At 41.5% G+C, this 18,111-nt stretch overlaps 2 protein-coding genes across 5 annotated transcripts in view; one reads left to right on the top strand and one right to left on the bottom strand.

Annotated features, from left to right (window-relative positions):
• The window catches only part of dnal1 (dynein, axonemal, light chain 1), a 101,175-nt gene extending 95,204 nt beyond the window's left edge, over positions 1-5,971 (top strand). The window contains exon 8 of the mRNA XM_072275234.1: positions 5,313-5,971. Within this exon, the coding sequence (XP_072131335.1) occupies positions 5,313-5,356 (44 nt within the window). The 3' untranslated portion in view covers positions 5,357-5,971. The remainder of the gene's footprint in view (positions 1-5,312) is intronic.
• A 6,143-nt stretch (positions 5,972-12,114) lies between these two features.
• Positions 12,115-18,111, bottom strand: part of mideasb (mitotic deacetylase associated SANT domain protein b) — a 102,422-nt gene continuing 96,425 nt past the window's right edge. For all 4 annotated transcript variants that reach the window (XM_072264164.1, XM_072264155.1, XM_072264181.1 and 1 more), the window contains exons 12-13: positions 16,176-16,354; positions 12,115-14,867 (exon numbers count right to left, since the gene is read on the bottom strand). In XM_072264164.1, coding sequence (XP_072120265.1) covers positions 14,702-14,867; positions 16,176-16,354 — 345 coding nt within the window. In that variant the 3' untranslated portion in view covers positions 12,115-14,701. The remainder of the gene's footprint in view (positions 14,868-16,175; positions 16,355-18,111) is intronic.

Below are 18,111 nucleotides of genomic sequence, written 5' to 3'. Positions count from 1 at the left end.
AATCATGCATCCCTGTTTTACTCCTGATCTAACTTGAAAAGGCACACAGTTACTGTTGCTGACCATGACTGTGGCAAGCATGCCATCGTGGAGGAGTCTCAGGATTCGAATGTACTTTTCAGGGCATCCATAGGTGGATAGGACATCCCATAGGAGTTCCCTTCATACCAAGTCAAAGGCCTTGGTGAGGTTGATGAATGCCATGTACAAAGGTTGAAGTTGTTCACAACATTTTTCTTGTAGTTGTCGCATTGTGAAGATCATGTCGATTGCTCGACGTCTTGGTCTAAAACCGGCTTGTGTCTCCGGAAGGATCTTCTGGGCTAAAGGCTTGAGCCAGTTGTTCATGATGCGGGTGAGGATCTTTCCTGCTGTTGCTAACAGGAAATTCCACGATAGTTTCTGCATTTGGATCGATTGCCTTTCCTTTTGTAGATGGTAACGATTGCTGAGTCTCTAAAGTCTGTTGGTACGTCTTCATTTATCCAGATCTTGATGAGAAGTTGATTACCTCCAATTTTGTAGACCTCAGCTGGTATTCCATCGAGTCTAGCCGCCTTGTTGTTTTTTAAGGTTTTGATGGCTTCCTTGACTTCTTCAAGTGTTGGTATTTTGCTTAGTGAGTTGTCAACGGGCTGTTTTGGAATGTTGTTAATCACATTCCTGTCAAATGAGACGGTTTGATTTGGAAGATCTTCAAAGTGCTCCTTCCATCTAGAATTGATGTCAGCATTGCTCTTCAGGATGGTTGAACCATCTTTGCTTTTGCGAGGGGCTTGACCGTGAGTGGATGGGCCAAAAATAGCTTTAGTTGTGTTGTAAAAGCCTCGAGTGTTGTTGGTGTCTGCTAGTTGTTGGATTTCCTGAGCTTTTTTCTTCCACCATTGTTTTTTCAGGTTTTGGGTGCTCTTCTGGACTGCAGCTTTGCATTCCTGATAGCATTTCCTTTTGGTAGCCGATTTTTGGTCATTTTGTAAGGTAATGAAAGCTTTTCTCTTTTCGTCGATGAGTTGTTGGAGTAGTTTGTCGTTATCATCGAACCAATCCTGATGTTTTTTCATCTTGAACCCAATTGTTTCTTTGCAGGAGGTGATGATAGCGTTCTTCAATTGATTCCAGTGTTCTTCTACAGATGGTGGGATTTTTTGAGGCAGTTGTTCTTGAAGATTTTGTTGGAACTTCTGTACATGGCTGATGTCTTGAAGGATATCAACAATAAATTTCTTAGTAGTGTTCTGATTTTGGTGTTTCCTTTTAGGCCGAAACTTCATTTTCATGGTGGATGAGATGAGTCGATGGTCTGTCCAGCACTCGTCGGCACCAGTAACAGCTCTTGTTATCAGTACATCTTGTTGGTCCCGAGATCATACGATGATGTAGTTGATGAGGTGCCAGTGTTTGGAGCATGGATGGTGCCAGGAGACTTTGTGCCTGTTTTTCTGGCGAAATAGGGTGTTTGTAATCACCAGGTTGTGTTCAGCACATTTGGTGAGGAGGAGTGTTCCATTGGCGTTGACCTTGCCAACTCCTTCCTTGCTTATTATTCCAGTCCAGAGCCTATGATCTTTCCCAACTCTGGCATTGAAGTCTCCCAAGAGAATGATCTTGTCATTCTTGGGAACAGAGGAAAGGATGTGGTCAAGTTGGGCGTAGAAGTTCATCTTTACTTCATCTTCAGCATCCAGAGTTGGAGCATAGGCACCGATGACGGTGGCGTGTTGGTTCATGACAAGTTGGATTCACAGAGTCATGAGACGTTGGTTGATTCCCAGTGGTTGCTCTGTCAGCTTCTGAAGTAGGCTGTTTCAGATGGCAAAACCTACTTCATGGATCCTCAGTTGTTCAGGATCAAGTCCTTTCCAGAAAAAGGTGTATTGACCTTGCTCTTCCTTTAGTTGCCCTTCTCCAGCTCTGCGGGTCTCACTCAGAGCAACAATGTCAAAGTTGAAGTTTTGGAGTTCCTTGGCAACAAAGGCAGTCCTCCTCTCTGGTCGGTCTGAGTTTGGGTTATCCATCAGAGTTCGTATATTCCAGGTTCCAAATTTCATAGTTTCAGTTTGCGATGTTTTTCGACCGCATGATGGTGATACCTCTGGACGCGGCTTTCCATACAGGATGGGGTGAAGCAGACTATTTTTAGGGCACCTTTTCTAGCTCCTTCCCAGTTCAGGATCCTAAATAGGGCTGCTCAGGTGTGAATACTGCTGCCGAACAACTATCCTGCTTCTGTCCAAAAGTTGAGCGACTGAATCAAGTATTCACCACTTTTGTGCTGGTTCTTGACTAGGAGCTTCCAGCCATCACATTGCCTGCTCCCATCGCCCTCCCCGATCGCCAAAAGACTTGAAGTGGCCCACAGAGCAAAGACGCCTGTGCGTGTATTTGCTTAAAGTGTACTTGATGTTACACTCCAAGAAACACACGATACTTCACAAATCAACCAACTGATTCCAATGGCATGGAAACCACGATGATTGGAGCTGATGGGTTTGTTGCAGCCTTCATCTGCCTCAACAGCATAATCTAATTACCATGTATCTGTTGTGAAACAAATATAGAAACACTGGTGAATGTACAGAAATAATTTGCATGCAAAATTAGAGCTGAGAGGTTATAATCATTAAAAACAGGTTAAATGAGGTGGGTTTCACATCACCAGATAACTGATGATCAAAGGATGGCTTTATACAATATCTTGTACCTCAGACTTGTAATGAAAAAGGAAACCATCAGATTGATTCAAAGCAACACCCACAAAATGCTGCTGGAATAACTGAGCAGGTTAGACAGCATCTATGGAAATGAATAAGCAGTTGACATTTTGGGCCAAGATGCTTCTTCAGGACTGGAAAGAAAGGAAGAAGATGCTAGAATAAAATGGGGGGTGGGTGGGGGAAGGAGGCTAGCTAGAAGGTGATAGGTGAAGCCAGGTGGTAGGAAAGATAAAGGGCTGGAGAAAAAGGAATCTGATGGGAGAGGAGAGTGGGCCACAGGAGAAAGGGAAAGGAGGACCAGACCCAAGGGGGAGTGATAGGCAGGTGAGAAGAGGCAAGAGGCCAGAGTGGGGAATTACCAGAAGGAGAAATTGATGTTCATATCATCAGGTTGGAAGCTCCCCAGGAGGAAGGTGTTGCTCCTCCACCTGGAGGGCAGCCTCATCGTGGCACAAGAGGAGGCCATGGACCGACATGTCAGAATGGGAAAGGGAATTGGAATTAAAATGTGGGTGTGATCTGTATAGATTTTAGTAAGGCATTTGACAAGGTTCCACACGGTAGGCTTATTCAGAAAGTCAGAAGGCATGGGATCCAGGGAAGTTCGGCCAGGTGGATTCAGAATTGGTTTGCCTGCAGAAGGCAGAGGGTCGTGGTGGAGGGAATATATTTGGACTGGAGGGTTGTGACTAGTGGTGTCCCACAAGGGTCGGTTCTGGGACCTTTACTTTTCGTGATTTTTATTAACGACCCGGATGTGGGGGTAGAAGGGTGGGTTGGCAAGTTTGCAGACAACACAAAGGTTGGTGGTGTTGTAGATAGTGTAGAGGATTGTCGAAGATTGCAGAGAGACATTAATAGGATGCAGAAGTGGGTTGAGAAGTGGCAGATGGAGTTCAACGCGGAGAAGTGTGAGGTGGTACACTTTGGAAGGACAAACTCCAAGGCAGAGTACAAAGTAAATGGCAGGATACTTGGTAGTGTGGAGGAGCAGAGGGATCTGGGGGTACATGTCCACAGATCCCTGAAAGTTGCCTCCTAGGTAGATAGGGTAGTTAAGAATTTTAGGAAAGCTTAATGGGGTGTTAGCTTTCATAAGTCGAGGGATAGAGTTTAAGAGTCACGAGGTAATGATACAGTTCTATAAAACTCTGGTTAGGCCACACTTGGAGTACTGTGTCCAGTTCTGGTCACTTCACTATAGGAAGGATGTGGAAGCATTGGAAAGGGTACAGAGGAGATTTACCAGGATGCTGCCTGGTTTAGAGAGTATGGATTATGATCAGAGATTAAGGGAGCTAGGGCTTTACTCTTTGGAGAGAAGGAGGATGAGAGGAGACATGATAGAGGTATACAAGATATTAAGAGGAATAGATAGAGTGGATAGCTACCGCCTCTTCCCCAGGGCACCACTGCTCAATACAAGAGGACATGGCTTTAAGATAAGGGGTGGGAAGTTCAAGGGGGATATTAGAGGAAGGTTTTTTATTCAGAGTGGTCGGTGCGTGAAATGCACTGCCTGAGTCAGTGGTGGAGGCAGATACAGTAGTGAAATTTAAGAGACTACCAGACAGGTATATGGAGGAATTTAAGGTGGGGGGTTATATGGGAGGCAGAGTTTGAGGGTTGGCACAACATTGTGGGCCGAAGGGCCTGTACTATGCTGTACTGTTCTATGTTCTAAAATGTTTGGCTATTGAGAAGTTCAGCTTTTGGCAGATGGAGCAGAGGTGCTGAATGAAGTGATCCCCCAATTTGCAACGGGTCTGACCAATGTAGAGGAGGCCACATTGGGAGCATCAGACACAATAGATGATCCCAGCAGATTCACAGGTGAAGTGTTGCTTCACTTAAAAGGACTGTTTGGGGCCCTGAACGGAAGTGAATGGGCAGGTTGTGGCACTTTGGCTGCTTGTAGGGATAAATGCCAGGAGGGAGATTAGTGGGGAGGGGCGAATGGACAAGGGAATCATAGAGGGAGCGATCCCTACGAAAAGCTGGTGCAAGGTGGGGTTGTAAGGATATGTTTGGCAAGAGATCCCTTTGGAGATAGCAGAAGTTGCAGAGAGTAATGTGTTGGGTACAGTTCAGAAGAGCAAAATTCTTCCCGATGTGTTAGTTGATGTTTATTCCTGAAATTTGCTTATTACGGTGTTTTTCTCCCATATCCCAATGACAAGCTGATTGGTAAGTCATCAGTTGCGGTACACTTCCCCAAGTGAAGGTAGTTCGCAAGAGAATTAGTGAAGTTGGTGGACATGTGGCAGAAAATGAGTTACTGGAAAAATAGGTAGGGGAATAGGACTGTTTGGACTCAATGGCTGAATGACTTCCTATGTCAAAAGGAAATATGAAATACATAAATATGAAATTAAAGCCATTCATTGCTTAGTCATTTATGTCTAAGAATGTAGGATTTGGGATCACCTAGAAATCCACAGTTATGCTTCCTACATTATGCTTCAAAGGGACTTGTGTCTTGCATTCTTCAGTCATGAAATGTGCAGGTTCATCAGTGGATCCTTAAGCTTGAATGAGGAATTGTCAGTTGTCAAATGGCAAACAATTTTCTAACTGTGTAATCTTTTGTAAATGTAGGGGTGCCTGTCATTAAACAGGTGGAAGAAGAGGCTGAGGACTAACTCTCACATCACTGAGGCTGATGACCGAAAGACCTTCCTATTGCACTTTCTGTATCTTCCTTGCAAGTGAACATTGTGAAGATGATCACAACCTGCAGTCTTTGGAACTTTCCTAGCACGTTGTTGTCATGTTGCCTATGTGATTTTTTGTTTTGTTGTTGTGTTTGTTGAAACAATGTGATCATCTGAAATCTGCTGGCCAACACTGAAAAACTTCAACCACGAACAGGAAAATAATAGCTTGAATTACAGTTTTAAAAAAATTTCTACCTTTTATGTGGCAGGTGCATTAACTGTTTGCCAACATGGTAAACGATTGCTCATTTTTGGTAAAGCACATGAAATTGCTTTCTTTAAAACTCTTAACAATTGTAATATAAATGAATATTGTTACGATCTAGGCATCTGGTCAATGAATATTATTGGATTAGGCCCTACCCTTACTTATTGGACAATGCAATAAAACATCAGCTTTTCTCCATGCTTATTCCATCAAACAGACATACTTTATAAGTGATATTCTTATTTTTGTAAAGTGATTTTATCTGTTTTATACAAAATTATTTATCAGAAGAGGATGTACATGTATGCACAATCTTGTGGAAAATGATTTATTCTGGTAACTATTAAAGAAGATTAACTTTCTCATGTCTTTCTAATGATTTTTCACCTCCACAACAATGCCCCAATTCCCCCCATCCCCCAGCACCTAATCACTCCTCCTCCCCAACAATTTACCCAAAGCCTTTTCACTACTTTTGTTGACTGTCTAGGAGTTGGAATGCATATTATTTTCAAAGTGCAACACTAATTTGGAAACTTTCGGCCCTCTATGAAATTTGTATGGCTTGTATTCAGATGCTGCCAGTTACCTCATCTATGCTAATCTTCTATCTGTCTCCTATCCGCATATGTACAGTCAAGTTTTTAAATTTGTTGTCCATCCCCAGTGTTTTCCAAAACTGGAAACCACTCAGTAGTCAATAACGTTCATGAACCTGGAGTCACATAAGGGTTTGTACTGGTAAGGATGCTAACTTCCTTTCTCATGAGAACTATTACTGATGGTAGTTTATTTAGGTGCCTGAATTTAAAGTTCAAAGTAAATTTATTATCAAAGTAGGTACATGTCACCATACACTACTGAGATTCATTTTCTTGTGGCCATTTTTAGGAGATGCAAAGAAACACAATAGAATCAGTGAAAAACTACATACGAAGATGAACAAACAACCAATATGCATAAGAAAACAAACTCTGCAATTACAATATTAATTAATATTGACAACATGAGCTGTAGAGTCCTTGAAAGCGAGTCCATAGATGATAGAACAGTTCAGTATTGAAGTGAGTGAAGTTATCCACGCTGATTCAGGAGCCTGATGGTTGAGGGGTAACAACTGTTCCTAAACCTGGTCTGTGGGAACTAAGGCTCCTGTGCTTCCTTCCCATTGGCATTTACTGCTTCCTCTCCTGCCTCCCTCCTCTCCACACACATGGCTGTACCACTCCTTTCCGTTTACTGCCAGCTGCCTTATAAAATGATTGTTAATCATTTAATATCACAGGTTGGGGCAAGAGATTTAAAAAAGAGAATTCACAGGCTTTCAGCTTTTTCCTGGCAGCCTAATCAAATCGCAAATCATTAGCAAGGGCAAATAAAAATAAGGTAGAGACAAGCAGAGTGGCCATTGTGTGAGTAAATTTCTGGTAAGTTTCTTCTGCATTCCTCAAAGATAGACAAAGGAGAATCAGTAGATGTTGTGTACTTGCATTTTCAGATGGCCTTTGATGAGATGCTGCACATGAGGCTGCTGAACAAGATATGAGCCCATGGTATTACAGGAAAGATACTAGCATGGATAGAGACTGGCTGATTTGGAGGCGAAGGAGTGGGGATAAATATGGTTGTCTGCTGGTGATTAGTGATGTTTCACACGAGGTCTGTGTTGGGACCACTTGTTTTTATGCTGTATATCAAAGATGGCATTGATGGCTTTTTGGCCAAGTTTGCAGACGATACAAAGATAGGTGGAGGAGCAGGTAGTGTTGAGGAAGCAGGGAGGCTGCAGATGGATTTAAGACAGATTAGGAGAATGAGCATAGAAGTGGCAGATGGTATACTGTGTCAGAAAGTATATGGTTATGCATTTTGGTAGAAGGAGTAAAAGCATAGACTATTTTCTAAATGGGCAGAAAATTCAAAAATCCGAGGTGCAAAGGGTTAACTTGCATGTTGCATCTGTAGTGAAGACAAGTTCAATGTTAGCATTCATTTCAAGAGGATAAGAGTATAAAAGCTAGGATGTAATGCTGAGGCTTTATAAGGCATTGGTGAAGCCTCACTTGATGTATTGTGACTCTTCTGGTCCCTTACTTAAAGATATGCTGACATTAGAGAGAGTTCAGAGGAGATTCATGAGAATAATTTCAGGAATGAAATATCTTACGAGGAGCGATTGATAGCACTGGGCCTTGCTGGAATTTAGAAGAATGAGGGGTAATCTCATTGAAACCTATTGAATGTGGAAAGGCCGAGATAGTGAATGTGGAGAGAATGTTTCCTATAGTGGGGAGAGTTGATGGCTAGAGGGCACAGCTTCAGAATAGAGGGATGTCCATTTAGAATAGGGATGAGGAGGAATTTGTTTTGCCAGAGGGTGGTGAAACTGTGGAATTCATTGCCATAGGTGGCTGTAGAAGCTAGCTCATTGGGTGTATTTAAAGCAGAGGTTGATAGGTCAGTATGAAAAAGGTTACAAGAAGAAGGCAGGAGAATGGGGTTGAGAGGGAAAATAGATCAGCCATGATAAAATGGTGAAGCAGAGTCAATGGGGCAAATGGCCTAATTCTGCTCTTATATTTTCTGGTCTTAACTTTGCTATGGGTTACAGGTAAGCTGTCACCTCTCTGCAATTTTAAACAGTTTTCTTGCTCTTCTAAGGGTCCCTGACACAAGATGTCAAATTCCCACACTTGATGCCTAACTAGACAAGTGCTTCCAAAATTTTCTGTTTTGGATTAAATTTCCAGCATCAACAAATGTTTTGCTCCAATGAGGTGAATAAGATCTTCCTCCACCTAGTCCTGATGAGCATGCAGAATTGAACCATCTGATAGGGATCTTTCAGTAGGTGGCCACTCTACATATTCACTCTCCTTACTGTTTAACACATAGGAGGAGAATTCGGCCATTCAGTCCATCGAGTCTGCTCTACCATTCCATCCTGGCCGGTCCTGGATTCCACTCAACTCCATACACCTGCCTTTCGCCATGACTGAACATGAAACTGTCAACTTCTGCCTTAAATGTACCTACAGACTTGACCTCCAAGTGCTGTCTGTGGCAGAGCATTCCACAGATTCATCGCTCAAATGTTGCTTTGTGGCATGTTACCAGGGCAAAGGAACTCTTTCCTTGACTTTAAAGGATTTTACAGCAAGGAAGACATTCAACCAGTGTGCTCCATCTTGGGATCAATAAAAGTGGGAAGGGTAGGCAGGCCTGTGGCTCAGAAAGAAAAGGGGGAGAAGTGGCAAGCTGTGGTGATAGAGGATTTGATAGGAAAACAGATAGGAGGTTCTGTGGAGAAGAATGAGATACCCAGATACTCAAATGAAATGTTACCTCCCGGGTGCCAGGGTCTAGGATGCCTTTGGAAGAAGGTGGATGAACTTGTGGCACAATTAGGGATTGGTCAGTAGGATGTTGTGGGCATCACTGAATTGTGGCTGAAATAAGGCTTTAGAAGGGAGCTTAACCTCAAAGTATATACTTTGTATCGAAAGGATAGGTGGTGGTGTGGCTCTGGTGGTAAGAGATAGAATTACATCTTTAAAAATAGGTGACATAGGGTCAGAGAATGTTCAATCTTTGTGGGTGGAGTTCAGAAACAGCAAGGGTAAAAAAATGCACCATTATGGGAATCATATAGGCCTCCAAATAGCAGCCAAGATGTGGGGTTGAGATTGCAAAGGGAGCTGGAAAAGGCATGTAATAAGAGTAATGACACAATTGTAATGCGGGACTTAAATGTGCAAGGGTTTTGGGAAAATCATGTTGGTGTCAGATCACAAGAGAAAGAATTTGTTGAATGACTATGGGATGGCCTTTTAGAGCAGTTTGTGCTTCAGCTTACCCAGGGAAAGGCTATCTTAGACTGGGGGCTGGAGGAGAAGATGGCAGTGCGCTGCGCGTGCGCAGCTCTCCGATGAAAAATGATATCATATCTGTTAAATAGGGGCCGTGGACAATTCTGATTTGATGGAAAATGGACGTGAAATCACAGAGGAACATCTGGAGAAATTTCTGAAACGCCTGTTTGCTGCTGTTGTTACTGTGTGGTCAGGAATCTTTCGGAGGGTAGGCCTCAAAATCCCCGGCCTTGCCTGCTTTTGGCGACCAAGAAAGAGGTCCAATTGCTTGGACAGAGATGGCGCTCAGTACTCGGTGTCGGAGAGCTGATCAGAGCTCAAAGTTTTCCGATGACTCAGAGTCGGATTGTGGTTGGCATGGCAGGGAGAGTTTTTCTTCCCTCTCTCGACTGCGTGAGATGTGGGACATTTGAGAAACTTTGAATTTTACTGTGCTCACGGACTTTCTTCATCAAGTTATGGTATTGTACACTGTTATAACTATATGTATAATTATGTGGTTTTGTCAGTTTTTTCAGTCTTGGTTTGTCCTGTGTTTTGTGATATCACACCAGAGGAAATAATGTATCATTTCTTAATACATGCATTACTAAATGACAATAAAAGGGGACTACATGTCTTCATAATCTAAATATGCAGGGAGGAATAAGAAATGCACAAGTAGAAAGAGAGAAGGACAGTTAGAGTTTGTGGTCCAGGAAAGCAAATACACAGATGTATAAATTCAGCTGAATTACAGACTCCAATTCAATGTTTATATTTCGAGATCGTTGGCAAGACCAGCATTTGTTGCCCAATGCTATTGCCCTTGAGAAATGGTGGCGAAGTTTTTTTTACCTTCCCACGGTGCTGTGATGGTTTATACTGAGTAACTACAAAGGTACAGCAAGGCTGCTGTGATGGTAACAAGCCTGAAACTGGAACGTCGGTAGTCTTGACTGGAAACAAAATACAGCACACATGATTCTACAATACAGTAGATTACTAGAATGGGAGTTATTTATAGACCTTTGGCAAAATGCCATAACTAAACAACCATTCAGCAAAAGTGATTTTAATCGGTAATTTAACTTTCATATTGATTGGGGAAAAACAAGTATGTTCACATGAAAAACTAAACAAATTTATGGAACCCTGTTCAGTATAGTTTTCTACAACAGTGTAGACAAGGAGCAAAAGAAAAATTAGGCCTTAGTAATTTTAACAATGAATAATGAGTAATTAAGCTAATATCGAATAGCATAGGAACATTAATCTAACAACAATTTAATGGATGAAACATATCTTCAGCTCAGGTCCTGAATTTTGGACCTTGAACAATAGCTGGTGTTATTATAGTCCAGAGGTTGAGAATTTGGTAAATTGTACACCAAATTTGCCTATGCTCACCTCTTGGTTTTCTACAGAATTATGAACCTCAATTTATTGTAGGCTTCTGTTTAATTTTGATCCACTTATCTTAGGTCATCCAGGGATCTTAACCATTAAATGTTCTTCCAACTTGTGGAAAATGTTTGCTGTGTCCAAACTTTCTCCTCTTTACAGGCATACTTGCTGTTTGAACCAGTGTCTTTGATTCCATTTGTCCTGGGCCAGATTTCCTCTTAACACGTATATTTAGCTCCATTTCAGTTGAATATTTAATGTTTGAACTTCCTTATTTGCTATAAGAGCTCAGAACCTAATTAAGGTGTCCACTGCTCCTCTACTGAAACATACACCATTTCATGTTTATTCCAGTGATCCAGATCCAATGAACACTTGCAGACTAGAAACCTTAATCAAGGCAGTTCTCCTTGATGTTGGGAGTTGAATGCCCTCTTCCATTTACATTTATTATTGATCATTGTGAGCATATTTTGCTTAAGTCCTTCTCTCCCACAGCCCTTAGCTATTTAAATATACCAGCTATTTATCTCGACTCCATGTGATAGCAAGTTTCTTGTGTGTAAAAAAACAATGTTTTTCTTTAATGGGTTTAAAAGGTTATTAATTCTGATCTCCAATTCCAATTCTGACAATATCTCACTGCATCTACATTAAACCGTTTCATAAATTTACAAAATTTATCAGCGCAACCTTTTCTTTTCCAAGTTATCAAGAACAAATTACCACTTCTATCTTGAATCAATCTGGTGGCACTCAGCAAGCACATGGTTTCAATAATCATTCTAGAAATTTAACACATGAAGAAACTTACCAACACTCCACTAGCAGAGATGCTATATTTTGTACAAAATAGCAAAATACCCCCTCAGGTAAAGCATAGAATGACCTGATCCATAATTATCCCAGAATAAATGTGACTAGTTCTAAAAGAGATCTAATCTTCATCATCCCAGTGCTGTTTGCCAGAGCCATCAAGTTTCCTTTCCTTAACATCACACCCTATTACAAATAATCTAGTTATTATCTATCTACTTTTCACAGTGGACTGAATCACTAACCTTTTTGAATACTAAATCCAGTTGAGGCAGCAACAGTTAATAATAAATGAGAAATTTTGCAGATACTGGAAATCCACAGCAACACATACAAAATGCTGGAGGAGCTCAGCAAGTCAGGCAACATCTATGGAAATGAATAAACAGTCGACATTTCGGGCCAAGATCCTTCTTCAGGACATTTAATAATGGTGTGTTTACATTTTGTTTGTAAAACATAACATTGCCATAGATACAAAAAGATGCATTTCAAGGGCCTGATGCTTTTAAGCAGGTAATAAAAGAACTTAACACACTAGTTCTTGGCTTAAGTTTAAAAAGGGGAAGGAGCAAAAAAAGGTTGCTGAAAAGTAAAAATATTTACAAACCCATTCACAGAATATAATGTTCAGGCCAGCCTTGCTAAAATCAATGACTTTACAAATCTTATAAAGTTTTTATACAGAAACCAAATAGCTGAGTAAGAATAAATAATACTTATTTTTAATGTATTTACAAGGCTCATGTTAAAATAGGCTGCTGAATTCAGTTTTGACAGCATAGCTTAAGCTGGTTTATATAATTACTCTTGTGCTGTATATACAATGGCATAACGAGCAAAAAGCTGCAATATCACATTTAAGATATATATTAAAAAGTTCAGGGTTGCCTAGTTTAATACCCCAGAATCTAAAAAAATAATCCTATTCAAATTATTTCCCCCATACATTAAATATGTTTTTCCTCAGCAGGTTAGGCAGCATTTGTGAAAAGAGAAGCAGAGTTAATGTTTCTGTTCTTTTAAAAAAATATCTATTTTAAAAGGTAACTGTTTCTCTCCTCAGAGATACTGCATGACCTGCTGAATACTTCCAGCATTATATTTTCGTTTTAGATGCTTTTGCGTCATTGCGACAGTGAATAAAACATAACTTCCCAACTCTCTGACTGCCCCGAAGACTTCAAAAATTGCATTTTGATCTCGGTACAGATGCAAAGAGAAAGCTGGTACACACATGGACTGTACATTGTACCAGTGACGCAGTTGACACAATAGGTACAAGTGGGTTAAATTAACAAAGTGACACAATTGGCAAGCAACTGAAATCACTTTGCTCTTGCCTCTTCATAAAGCAACTTCGGAGAAAAATCACAAGGCTTCTGAAATGTTACATATTCTTTTTTGGACGTAGGTGTAGTTAGCCTTTCCCAAAAAAGTGAAAATATACTATGATGATCCCTCTAAGAACAAATATACTCAACTGGAGATGGCAATTCTGCCACAGTAAAGTGCTGCAAAGACTGGCCAGGTTCTGACCGGACCATATTTAGGGCCCACAAGCTTACCCCATTCATTGCGCTGTGGAAGGAAAATGCAACAGAGTATTAATGATGGTGATTTGTTTCACTCTGTTAATAACCTGATTTTTTTTCTGCCTCTTCAAATAAATATCACTTGAGCTGATTTTAAAACAAGTACTGATTTCACAGAACATGAAGCCAAGTCCAAGTACAGATCTGCAGCTACAGATTTAGTGAGGCAGGCAATATACCAAGCATTTTTTTTTTCTTTTGAAAAGGACTGTGCCAGGAATGGGTAATCTGAAAGTATTCTTCTTGTCTCAATTGCAACAAGCACAGGTATGACGGGCACGTAGCTTCTCTCTATGCTGTAAACCACTGCACTGACTCAATTTAATAATATTAGAGGAAGGGTTGCAGAACAAGTATGATGAGGAAAAACTGGACTGGAAAGTTTAGAAGGGGAAACTAAATCTACAATATTTGCTTTGCCAACTATAAGACGTGTTACGGTAGGGAAAATAGTGACATGAGTGTTTCAGCGAGGAGGCAAGGAAATAGACAATATTACAACTTCCTAAGTTAGCAAGCATTTGTTAATGTGCAATGTGTCTCTCTCACCCCCGGTGCACCAGTAATCTTAATGTAGGGGACAGTACAAGGTGCGTCTCGCACCTGGTACACCAGTAATCCTAATGTAGGGGACAGTACTGATTTGTGCTGTGTCCAGGTATAATGGAAGCTAAATGATTCAAGTGTTGGAGACAAAGTATAATAACAGTAAAGGACAGTCCCAATGTGCATCATGTAAGAGTGAAATTGATTATTATTTCACAGGGTTACAAGTCAATTTTCACAACTTAGATCTAGGATTCAAAATGTAATTTAAATGAAAGCTCAATCCTAGTTAGTCTAGCTGCAGAAATGAACCATTATAAATGAGCCCAAAGTTTGTGCTGTAATTTTAACATGCAGTGCAAACATGCAACTGCATCTGTTTGGTGTAATGTAAACCCAGACTATTGAAATTCTTTTCTACTGAACATTTTAAAACCCATTCTTTGAGATAAGTAAGATTTAGCAATCCAGCCTTAACTGATGTGTAACACTTTCACAGCATCCACGCAACTTTGAATCTTTGCAAGAAATTTGTGTGACTGCAAAATAAAGGTGAGGTGTTGTTCTGTCAGTCAGGCAGAACAAGAATTGTGTGACATTTTACAATGTGCAACAAAAAGGCCTCTCGGTCATCGTGGCTTCAGTTAAACACCTGAGCAATTGGCCTTCGGCCTCCACACTCGACTATACATGAGGTTGGGCCCAGGGCAAGAATAAACAAACAGAGCTGGAACTACCCAGAGTTGTATCCAGTTCCGACATCCAGATGAAACTACAGGTCACGTCTCAAGTTCCACAGCTGCTCGTAAGTCGGAGAGAGCCAGTTTACTTCATCATCATTGCATAACTATCCATCCTGGCAATAAAGGGAATAATCATCGCACTCCTCGTCGTCCTTTGGCTGCTTGTCCGCTGCTGGGGCTTGTCGTTTTAATTCCACCTCCCTCTGTTTCTTCTCCTGGACACTGTGACTCTTCATGTGTGCACTCCGACTCTTTACTTTGTAGAACACCCTTAAACAGAAAGATTGTGTCAGGCGTCAGCTCAGACTGTGCACAGTTAGAACAACACTAAATAAGTAAGAAAAAAGGAAACAGCAGAACTCTGCTATATGGTCAGTAAATCAGTTCCAGATTCCTACGGGTGCAGGGTACGTCTGTGCTGGGCTGAGATTGACGGATAGCAACATTCAAGCAGGGGCCATGGATAATTTCATCTTGCACGATCACATTCCAAAAATAGTCAATGTCCTAGGGGAGACTAAAGAGTTCCTGCAGACACTGGTCCTTCCAACAACTGCAATGTGGTTCACTATTACCCTTCAGGGGAATAAAGCTGCTGTCCTTACTCAATCTGGTCTCTGAATAACTCCAGGTCCACTGGTATGGAGAACCTTTGAATATCCTCTGCAGTGGCCCAGCAAGCTGCATAACACAAGAGCAAATAGGTATAGGTGAAAAATGCCAACCCTGTAAAAGTATTAAATAAAAGAAACTTGTCTGAATGGAGAGAGGAGACAACCGGATTGCAGAACAAGAAGTCTTGGGGAAAACTGTAGAATTGAAAGGATTTACTGATTCAACAACTGGTACAAAAGTATCTCCACAACCACACTGAGACACCATCTGGTGCCAGGAGTAGACAGTGTGATGTGGCTGGGGAGGAATGAAGGAAAATCAAATGGATGAGTCCAATGTTGTAGAAAACAATATTGGAAAAGGCTTCCCTAGATATCAGAAGCTCAATAAGAGCAGTTCTACCCTGCAAAGAGTGCCGATTTGTTATTGCAGTCTTGCTTCTTCAATCTGAACATTTATAGACACTGTAGGTAGCTAAATACTTCATAAGACAACATCCAATCAGGGTGAATGCTCAGGTCCCGACTACTCCAATCCTATTCCTTTCAATCCACCACCTATACGAGGGACAATTTACAGTTAACGTAGTGATCCTGATCTCTGGGACGTGCGAGGAAGAAGCAACAGGGAGGAAACCCATGCGATTATAGGGAGAACATGCAAACTCCACTTAAACAAGGACCAGAAGTCAGAATTGAACCTGGGTCACTTAAGCTGTGAGGGAGAGGCTCAGCTCGATTTCCTTGTCACACTGGTAACTTTTTGAGAAGGAAGTTTTTAAACCAGAAGCTTTTACATTAAATTGGGAGGGGCATTTTAAACAAAATTACAGAATTATTAAAAATGAACACTCCATTGCCATACTCAGGCATCAACTACCACCACTTAGGAGAATGAATTCAAAACACAACCTCTCCCACTCAGCTGATGGGGCATGAATGCCTCAGCTAGAAGCCCACTTACTTCCCACATTTTTTGCAAGGGAAGACATTTTCTTGAGTCTGCTTTCCAGGCTTGGTTGAGTCACCCAACTGCACACGCTCATTCCTGGACGAAGCACGGGGAGCAGCTGCAGGTTGGCGCTGTCTGTAGTTGCAACGGTAGGTGGGGTTGTGATTCTTCCGCAAGTGAACATTCTGGGCCTGCTTCGAGAGAAGAGGAAAGAGCAAGATTAGGGGGGAAAAATCAAGAGAGGTGCAACTCTCCCAGAAATACAAAAACCTGCAGCTTGCAAAATACAGTCACAATTTCTGATGGATGCTTTTAACTACTTTAGCAAGTGTGGCAACCATTCCCAAGTACAGCAATGGGATAATGATCAAATAAGCATTATGATGATGCTGTCTGAAGGATTCACTGGTCAAACATTCAGGAAGAATCCATTTGCTCCACCAAAAGAGGGCAGAGGTTTAGACAGAAGGATGGGAGTTTTTTAAGGGAATTTGAGGGGCAAGTTTCTTTTAAATCTTGAATGCACTGCCAGACGAGGTGGTAGAATCAGATACAATCACTGATTAAGAGGCATTTGGGCACATACTTCAATAGGGAATGGTTCCAATGCAAGTAAGGAGATTGCCATAGATGGGAAAAATGATAGGCACAGTCAAGGTGGGCCAAAGGTTCCATTCCTGTGCTGCACAACTCTGTGGTTCTCTTTCTCAGATAGCGCTCATACCTTTTATTTACAAATGAGGAGGGTAACAATGCTCTACTTGAAAGATGGCACCTCTGAGAGTACAGCACTCCTTCAATACTGCTGCCTGCACTTGGTTCTCAAGTTTGGTCTATATTCATTGAATATAGAAAACTTACAGCACAATACGGGCCCTTCGGCCCACAAAACTGTGCCGAACATGCCCTTACCTTAGAACTACCTAGGCTTACCCATAACTCTCTATTTTTCTAAGCTCCATGTACCTATCCAGGAGCCACTTAAAAGACCCTATCATTTCCACCTCCACCACTTCCACTGGCAGCCTATTCCACGCACTCACCACTCTCTGTGTAAAACAACTTACCCCTGACATCTCCTGTGTATCTACTTCCAAGCACCTTAAAACTATGTCCTCTCGTGCTAGCTATTTCAACCCTGGGAAAAAGCCTCTGGGAAAGGCTGTTGTGTCCAATCAACAGGAATGCAATGCTTCCACCTTCAATCTTCAGGCTCAGAAGCAATCATTTAAATGCAGTGCGCAAGGTGCACCCAAGACTTTATGGTAAATAGTTTCAGGCTGTAAATCAAACCTGGATAAACACATGAATGTGGTGGGTGTTCATTAAATTCAACCATGTTACACAACAAACTTTTATGTTTCTAACTCTAATGTACAAGTTTAAGTAATTTGTCTGTCATGTTTGTAATATACTTGCTGTTGCTGCAAAAAGCTAATTTTCATGGCACTTACACCTTGGGTATGTATGGCCGTGACAATAGTAACAAATAAAATCTCCCACAAAGCCAAAGTCTAATCCAATTTACTACCTCATCTTGCCAAGCGACCCAATTTTCTTGACCAGCCTCCCATGCAGGACTTTGTCCAATGCCTTGCTGAGTTTAGCCACTTGGTAAACCCTAATCGGGTCTCTTTTACAGTGTTAGCGACTGAAGGAGAATTTAGAGAAAAGGCTGTTGTGTTCAACCAACAGGTATGCAATGCTTCCACCTTCAATGTGTGAAAACAAGTAACTTAAGGGCTGCTGTCTCATCAGCATCCTGGGTTTATTGTTAGCACTGGTAAAATGTAGACAGCAACTGCACAGTTGCTGTCCCAAACAATATGCCTTGGCCTTTCCAGGAATAGTGAACCATTCAGCTCATGTTCGATGTTAAACTTCCATAGATGTGTGGTGAACACTAGCTGCCTCGCACTGCTATGGAAACACCAATGCCCCGGAATGG

The sequence above is a fragment of the Mobula birostris genome, chromosome 1 (assembly GCF_030028105.1).
Source record: "Mobula birostris isolate sMobBir1 chromosome 1, sMobBir1.hap1, whole genome shotgun sequence".
In the NCBI taxonomy this organism is placed as follows: Eukaryota; Metazoa; Chordata; class Chondrichthyes; order Myliobatiformes; family Myliobatidae; genus Mobula; species Mobula birostris.
Note: the sequence above shows the minus strand (reverse complement) of the source record. Positions and strands in the feature narration are given on the sequence as shown.